We start from the raw sequence: 9553 nt of genomic DNA, 5'->3' as shown, positions 1-9553 counted from the left end.
ATGAAATGTCACGTTGTCTTGTCTTTGATATTGTGTTGATGAGTATTAACTGTGACGATGGGTTTGGACACATATCTATGGATGAAATGTCACGTTGTCTTGTCTTTGATATTGTGTTGATGAGTACTGTCTAACTGTGACGATGGGGTTGGACACATATCTATGGATGAAAAAAATGTCGTGTGTTTCCTGTTTTTGAATTTGTATTGATGAGTATCAACTGGAACAATGTGTAATTTATCCACTGAATAAAATAAGATAAGATCAGATCAGATAAGATAAGATAAGTTAAAATGAACTATATTTATTCACTTCTGGAAATTTACATCAGATATTGCCATAGACTAATGAATTTCTTAAAGTAGCTCTAGAGATTAAATGTCACGTTGTCATGTTTTTGATATTGTGTTGATGAGTATTAACTGTGACTGTGATGTGTTTGTAAATAAATAATAAAAAGGAAATACAATGACATAGAAGTAAACAAACAAAGAGCTTTACAAAACTAAACCCATTTTTGAAAATCTCATACCTCGCAAATGCTCCCTCTCTCTGTGTCTCTCTCTCTCTCTATCTCTCTCTCTCTCTCTCTCTCTCTCTCTCTCTCTCTATCTCTATCTATCTATCTATCTATCTATCTATCTATGTATCTATCTGTCTGTATGTGTGTGTGTGTGTGTCTGTCTGTCTCTCTTTCTCTCTGTGTTTCTCTGACTTATTCCTTCATGCACACAAAAATACACACACACACACACACACACACACACACACATCAGCAAATAAACAAAGAAATAAACGTTCTACTTCTCTCGCATCACCCTAGTTTCGTATAATTTTATTCTCTATAATTACCATTGGCAATATATTTTCTCATATATATATATATATATATATATATATATATATATATATATATATATATATATATATATATATATATTAATAATATATATATTCACGCCCACTATTCGCCTATCCACACTATCCTCGATCTCAGTATTGGTGCCACTTCGAGAAAATCTCCTCAAGTTAGAGGGTAGAAAAGAATTTTTAAACATTCTGTTCTGGATTTTAAGCTGCTCTACCCCCCCCCCCCCCACCTCATCTACCCGATGTTGCTTATCTTTCAAGATGTTTAAAACCTTTTAATAAGAATATTCTTCATAGAGAGTATTTTTTGTATCAGGGTGGACTGCACAATGTTTTCGGCTCTTCTTACATTTTTTTTGTTATTCTTCTTTTATCCCAAGCAGTTATGGCTCCACCCAGGCAACTGATTCCAAATGATTCTTCTTCTTCTTCAAGTACCAAATCTGTGCCAGACATCGGTGATCATGATACGCCATTCAGCTCTCGGATCAGATAACCTCAGAAAACTAATATTACTCTTCTCTTTCTTTGTCACCCAGCTGTTCAAACTGTTCAAATATGTTTTTCTTGGTCTACCTTTACTCTTTTTACCTTCTATCTTTCCTGTGAGAGCAAGATGTTCAATACATTTATGTCGATTTAGGTGTCCTAAAAATTACATTTGCCTTTTTCTTATTGTACGAATTAATAGCCTTTTAGTTTCAGCTTGCTCTAATACTTCTTCATTAGTTTTCTTCTCTGTCCATGAGATTCTTAACATCCTTCTAAGAAACCACATTTCTGCTGACCATACATAGACCTTCAAAACCCTATGTTTTGTTGTCATTGAGATATTGTGGTTTTTAAAAATAAGACTCATTTTATTAAAACTATCTTTAGCTATTGCAATTTTTCGTTTTATTTCTGTGTTGCATCTGCCATCTGAAGTTATTATGTATCCAAGATATTTAAATGCCTGAACTTGTTTTATAGTTTTTCCATTGCTTATTAAGTTGCATATTGGATTTCTTTCTCTCCTTGATACAACCATGCATTCTGTCTTTTTACATTTAAGTATAACCCCATACGTTCACTATCTGTGACTATTTTATTGAGGAGTAGTTGTAAATTTTCTTTTGAGTCTGAAATTAGTGCTGTGTCATCTGCATATCTTATATTATTGATGTTCTTACCATTGATTTTAATGCCTGGGCTATCTCCTAAAGTTCTAATCATTGTTTCGCTGTAGATATTGAAAAGGTCTGGTGACAAAACACATCCCTGTCTAACACCTCGTTTAATTTGTATATATCTACTTAATTCTCCTTCAATCCTGACGGCTGCACTTTGTTTCCAATATAATTTTCTAATAATTCTAAGGTCTTTTCCGTCTATGTCTAGTCCTTCAAGGATATTAAATAGCTCACAATGTCTAACTTTATCAAATGCCTTTGAGTAATCAATAAAGCAAATAAATAAGTCTTTCTGGACTTCAATACATCTTTCCATCAACATTGATAAGGTGAAAATAGCATTTCTTGTACCTTTGTCGGGGACAAATCCAAACTGAGTTCTTGATATATCTGGTTTTATACTTTTCCTCATTCTGTTCATTAGTACTCTTAAGAGAATTTTCGTGAAGTGACTCATAAGACTAATCGTTCGGTGTAACTCGCATTCCGTGGCCCCTGGTGACTTTGGAAGTGGTATAAACACTGACTTTAATAAATCATCTGGAATTTTACCACTGTCATATATCTTATTCAATAGATTTGTCACTGTGTTTAAACCTAAATCCTCTAATGTTATGATAATTTCTATTGGGATATTATCAGGGCCTGTTGCTTTGCCTGACTTCATTTTTTTTGTAGCTGCTTCTACTTCTTCTTTTAAAATTGGTGGCCCGTCTATCTCTTTGTTTATTGTTAGTTTTTCTCTTTCATCATAAAAAAGTTCCTCTATATACTCTGACCATCAATTCAACACATCTGTACTATCCATCAAAACATTGCCATCTTTAGCTTTTATGCATCCTGTGCTTGAACATACTCTTTTGCCACTGACTTCTTTTATCTTTTCATGTATAAATTTGCTATTACTGTTTTGTTTTATTTCTATTTCTAGACACTGATCATTTATCCATTTCTCTTTTGCTTCATTACATTTTTTTCTTTATTTTCTTTGTTAAGGTTTTATGTTTTTCTACATCTGATTTATATTGTCTTCTTTCTTCCATTAGTCCTAGCACTTCATTAGTCATCCACTTCTTATTCTCTTTTCTAGATTTTTGTGGTATATTTTCTTGTATAGCTTCATTAATTGAGGTTTTAATTCCGTTCCATAATTCATCTGTATCAGTTAGATCTTCTACGTCTAGCAATTGGAATTTGTTTTTTACCTCAATAACAAACTTTTCTTTAAGATCCTGATTTGTTTTCAGAAATCCTACATCATATTTTGGTTGATGTTTTCCTTTCTTTTATCTTTTAAAATTTATTCTCATTTTGCAGATGACTGGCACATGGTCGCTATCACAATCAGCTCCAGGCAAGGTTTTAACTGATTTTACTGCATTTCGAAAACGTTTCTGGATTAGGATGACGTCTATTTGGTTTCTAGTTCTATCGCCTGGGCTTATCCATGTATATTGTCTTCTTGGATGTTGTTTATACCATGTATTTCCAAATGATATAATACTTTAAACTGTAGAAAAATACAACATATCAAGGATTTCTTTTATAACTTGAAAAGAATTTAATCTTCTAAGGAACAGCAATCTAAAACTAGGTTTTGAACACATATTATTTACATACAAATGCCAGTTCCTCTTCTTGTCAATGGTAAATCCTAGATATTTATAGAAATCAAACGTGTCTACAAATTGATTTGCAATGCTCATGAGCAAAATAAGATTTTTGTTTAGTTTAAAATTGATTATCCTTACACCAATTTACAAATTTTGCCACCTTCTCAAAGTAAGTGGACTGAGTCATGAATAAAACCCTGAATAACTGATTCGTCTTCAAACTTAATAATTTTGTATTATCATTGTGAGCTCAGCAGTCGTTTGTGTAGAGGGTATAGAGGGTTGATGACAAATCACAACATTGAGGGGCACTTTGTTTAATGTCTTCAGACTAGAAAACTTGTCATTTAGTTTTACATGCTGACCTCTATTTGTTAAAAATTTCAAAATCAAAATTATGATTCTGTTGCTCACATTTAAATCTAAAAAGCTTTTTTATGATGTGTGGATGAATTGTATTGAAGGCAGAAGAGAAGTCAATGAAAAGGAGCCATGCATGTGATCTTTTTTCTTCAAGGTGTTTTAGGATGTTATTTACAAAGACAATGCCGCTGTCCTCTACACTCGTCTATCTCTTTTATAGAAAAACTGATGTGAATCTAGCTTACCATTAACTCATTTTAGAGAAATCGTAAAGCAAACATCTCAAACACTTTCATAACTATTGGTGTTTACGCCATTGGTCTAAGGCCATTTAAACAATGAATGTTATTTTTGTTCGGAACATGGATCATTTCAGAGTTTATCCACGGATACGGTATGACATTAAGAGAGAGTGATATGTTAAAAAAATATATGTAAAAGCGAAACCAGTTGGTTTCAGGCTTTAAAAATATTCCACTAACTTTTTTATCTGACCCACATGGTTTGTTGACACTGTCATAAAAGAAACGTGTTAATCAATTGTAAACAAATTATATCGGTTACTATTTTGTAGTAATGCGTGTTGAAGGTCTTTGCATTCATTTGAGAAATCAAAACTATGAAATCTCGAGTAATGAGAATTAAGTTCGTTCGCATAGTTCATTTCATTATCAAAACATAGAGATTGCCATTCAGGGCGTAGCCGTTGATTTTTTTTCAGATGAGACGATGTGGTGAGCGAGTCGTTGGAGGAGAAGGATTCATGTTCCTAAGTTTGTTATTTTTAAAAATTTATTTCCTTCATTCGCTCTTTGATTATTATCCGAAAAAAACTTTCTTTTTCATTGAGCAATTCCTTCATCTCGCACGATACCCAAGGTTTATTATTAGTGTAGCATGTCACTGTCTTACGTGGAATAAACAAATATTCACAATATTTGGGTCCCAAAGGATTTTACATTGGTTCTAAGCCAACAACAACATTTAACTTGGGAGGATGAGATATGACACCTGTAAAATGTTATCAAATGTCTTTATTCGAGAGATATACATTTGTTGCCAAACAGTTATTAATTAAACACGTGAGTACAGTGAGGGAGTGTGAGTTTCAATACCTTTTACAAGAACTCGACTTGGCGAAGCCAACGCGGAATGAACAACGGGGCTTTCAGGTAAAAAAATGACCTACTCCCAGGCACGATATAGAAATATACATTGTTGTTATGTACATTTATATAAATAATAGGACTATTGGTGGCCCGTCGGTTTTAAACAGTAGACTGTCGGGGTGATCCGAATATAAAAATGTTAAATTGAAGTAAAAATGATCAAAAACATAAAATGCTGAATTTAAGCGGCTATATGGTCTTGAGCTGTTACAATCGCTTTCGGACCTGAAGGTTGGGGGTTCGAGTCTCTATCTGAGCGGTGCATTTTTGAGTCTTTGAATGACTCTTATATTCTCTCACCGTACTTAGATGTAAAATGAGAATCTGACCGTTAACAGCATTGTCTCTATCAGAGGAGGGATGGGGTCAATAAAGACACTATCGTCGTCTAGAATCTTTTAATAATAACTCCATATCCCCCCCCCCTCTCCCCTGTCTTATGGTTGGTTTGATTAATATAGTTTTCATTCCCGTTTATATTTCATCTCATTACTTCATATCCTTGTCTCCCTAATTCTCCTCTCTCTCTCTCTCTCTCTCTCTCTCTCTCTCTCTCTCTATATATATAATATATAATATTTATATGTATATATATATATATATATATATATATATATATTATATATATATATTCATATATAATCTGTCTCTCTCTCAGACTCTCTCTCTCTCTCTCTCTCTCTCCGTCCCGCTCTCTCTTTTTCACCTTACTTGCATACGTACACGAACACACACACACACACACACACACACACACACACACACATTTTAACTGTATTGTTTTAAACATAATGCAAATGGAAAATAACATATTATTTCCTTTATTGTTTCCCTGAAAAAAGCCAAAGGCCGAAACATCGTTTACTTTATGTTATATCTTTTATAAGAGTAGCTTTACTCCCTATATTTTTCTATAATTTATTTAACCTCTGGGCCAACCTTTTATTATCCACAGATGGAAGACCATCTTGACATTACCTGTCCTGTAATAATGGCCTAATTATTCAATCATTATCTCAGGGTAATCTGTGGTCGGCCGTGTTATAATACGAGACAACAAGAATGACGAATACACCCATTTGTGTCTTCAAGAATGAATCACAGAAATTTGAAGCTTTTCACATTCGCGAAAATCCCAGTACCATATAGGCTATCTCTATATACTCGGGAAATCATTGAAGAAGGAAACATATTATAACTGGAACAATATAGTGCCATATAATTGCTATAGCGACGAGAGATCGGTTCATTTTAAACTCAGATAGAACTTGCTGTTTCGCCTGATTAAGCTTGGTCTTGAAGTAATGAAAACATAGACAAATTTTGTCTTCTATTAATCCAAAACTAGTTATATCAGTTACGGTTATTTTATGGTCTTTTATTTGTATTGTGAATACCATGCGTCTGTCTGAGATGACAGCATTTGAATAATTCATTTTTATGTAAGGGCAAAGATTAATTGGTGAAAAATCAAGAGGGTTGTCAGTTAAATGGCTGTCCTTCTTGGAGTGCATATCAGATAGTTTAATAATCTTTTCATCAATGCAGTGTCCAAAGCCTGATAACATTCTGTACATGTCACACATATTTTCACCAATGCAAACCAAACGTAACGTTATGTCTGGTTTGTCATCCGAAACCGCTTTGACCGATATATTTAGCAACGATTGCGTCAGTAGTCTAAACGTGTTGGTTTCAATGTCATCTCTGGAATAATTCTCAAACGATACAAAATTATACACAAATGCAATTTGCTGCTTTAAGTTAAAGTCACCATACTCATTTTCACACCTTTTAGTTTCCGAAGAGTAATTTGTATCCACCAACAAGCCGTGGAATTGGGTGACAAAATCCAGAAGTCGATAATGAATGGAATAGAACTCAATTTCAGGGATTGGTTGATCTGGGACATATACGATCTTTACTTTGTATGCCAGAAAACGAATCTCGCTGATCGCTGTTTCACAAGATTCCCCGTTATTTACAAGTATTTTTCCAGGGACACAGGACACCAAACTGCATACATCCTGAAAAGACAGAGACATGTAAAAACCAACAAAAGATGATAAACTCTAAAGTATTTACTAAAGCAAAACCAAATAGGTTCAAGAATATGAATCAATTTGAAACATTTAACAAAATAAAAAAGTCATCACCAAACGCTTTTCTCCAGCAATTACTTGCCAATAGAATAAAGTTTCTACATAGAGATTTAAAATATGAGATGAACCAATTACAGACCTGTAAATACTCAATCAAAAGACTGAAATCGACCAATGTGGAAAATCACATACAGACGGAAAAGAATAAGGAAGAAAAAGCCCACGACCGTAGTAGGATGAGTGAATATATTACAAGGCTTTTGAACAACAATCGAGGATGTTCCATTGCGCCACACATGGCACATGGGTCGTTTATGTTTTCGATCATCATCATGATCATCATCATCATCATCATCATCATCATCATCATCATCATCATCATCATCATCATCATCAATATTGCAAGTGCTTTCTTTACAAGTATTGTCATGGGGAATGAAATAAACAGCTACAGCTACCTCCATACCAATTCATCTGTTATCAAATCATATCTATTTAGATCTAACTATCTACTTGTGAGTTACCAAATCTTACCTCAGATTCTTTTTGCCGAAGTCTCCAACAATAATTTCTGTCTACGTTATAAGAAACCATAGACGTAGCACTTTCTTCGTCGACAGAAAAGAAGTGACTTTTGAAATGCAGTGTAAAATACACTCTTGAATGGCCCATCAGTAGAAGATTATAATAGCAGGATCTCGAAGAAAAAGCAGCTTTAGCGTTAAGAAAATGACAAAATATATTTTTTGAGTACTTTGTAGATAGAGAAAAAATAAAAGGCAGTTCTTGGCAAAGTTTTTTTAAAATTGGTCTTGCAGTTTCCGGAAAAATAGAAGGAAACGGATTATCATTGTGATATGGTGGGTTGCTGACGATCCTGTCATGCAATTCTTCAGCTTCAAGGAGACACGTATCGATTGACTTTACATGTTTTATAAGATATAATCTATTAATAAAACGATGGGCGCCAATATCATATTTACAATAAACTCCAAATGCAAATGGTTGTACTCTATTTGGGGCTGATTGACTAATATCAGTGACGTTATTGTTTGAGTACTGTAATCCGTTACACACGACACAGAAAATATTCTCATACACAAAACCTGTACGAGTGTCCATAAACGGTATATATTCATTCAATGATTCTCCTGAGCCCGAGTTTTTGCATTTCTCTTTTACAATAGAACCTTCCCATTCACTTAAACAGCCTTGCACGACCAGATTTTCTTCAAGTTCACGGAAACGGGGGATAAACATCAGGTTGGTATTCAGAAAAGTGATCAATTCGGATGGTGTAATCGTCGGTGCATTTTGTCCAGTAAAAAAGTCATCGTTTGCCCAATGAGCTGACGGGCAGCAGCTTCCTTTTATCATACAGTCATGGTCACAATTACAAGGATAACATGGCGGATAGTGACAAAATGATTGCTGGATAACAAGTGTTCCGTTTACACATTTACGTCCACAGAAATTATTGACGACATTTGGCCAGTTGTCTAATGTTAAGTTCATTGGAAATGGTTCAGGCTGAAATGCTGATAAATTGATATGAATTGACAACAGAAAAGAAAGACAGCCGAGTAAAGTCAAGGAATGCATTGTTTATATAATCTGGAACAAAACACAATACGTCGAATTAACAATGTAAATGAGTGCACTTCAAATTTACGGCAAATAAATACAACCACCACCAAAACAACCACCACTACCACCAACATTATTAATACTACCACCACCACAACTACAACTGCTACTACTACTACTACTACTACTACTACTACTACTACTACTACTACTACTACTACTACTACTACTACTACTACTACTACTACTACTACTACTACTGGCACATTAATGAGGGTTCATTCTTAAAGTTATATTTTAGTAAGATCGGAGTTCATCTCACTCCAGTTATATTTCGGTAGGCTTAGAAAAATGTTACCTTCTATTATTAGATTATCATTCCTTTAATAGCCTTCTCTTTGAATTCATTTCAAAGTAGTGAATACTTTTCGTTCCACCTTCTGTCACGTAGCCACTTATTATAAAAGCTGATCGATTTAATCTTCCTCACTCACTTCTCTCAATAACATATGCACTGGCGGCCAGACCCCTCCACTCCTCATATCATAATATATATATATATCAAAAAATTGTTATCTTGCTATCGAGACTTGGTCAAAACTCCATTACTTGATTCTAATATCAAGACGCCGGAACTTCATCGTTTACCTTTGCCAGCCACTGTCAGGAGTGTCATT

The 9553-nt window shown here is 34.2% G+C and overlaps 1 protein-coding gene across 5 annotated transcripts in view; it reads right to left on the bottom strand.

The window, feature by feature from the left end:
• Window positions 1–5987: 5987 nt before the first annotated feature.
• The window catches only part of LOC144973354 (uncharacterized), a 29038-nt gene continuing 25472 nt past the window's right edge, over window positions 5988–9553 (bottom strand). For all 5 annotated transcript variants that reach the window (XM_078915674.1, XM_078915673.1, XM_078915670.1 and 2 more), the window contains exons 2-3: window positions 7824–8903; window positions 5988–7214 (exon numbers count right to left, since the gene is read on the bottom strand). In XM_078915674.1, the coding sequence (XP_078771800.1) occupies window positions 6360–7214; window positions 7824–8891 (1923 nt within the window). In that variant the 5' untranslated portion in view covers window positions 8892–8903 and the 3' untranslated portion in view covers window positions 5988–6359. The remainder of the gene's footprint in view (window positions 7215–7823; window positions 8904–9553) is intronic.

The sequence above is a fragment of the Berghia stephanieae genome, chromosome 5, assembly GCF_034508935.2.
Source record: "Berghia stephanieae isolate SIO BIC M18660-M18661 chromosome 5, UCSD_Bste_1.3, whole genome shotgun sequence".
Classification (NCBI taxonomy): Eukaryota; Metazoa; Mollusca; class Gastropoda; order Nudibranchia; family Aeolidiidae; genus Berghia; species Berghia stephanieae.
This window is presented reverse-complemented; position numbering and strand designations above follow the sequence as displayed.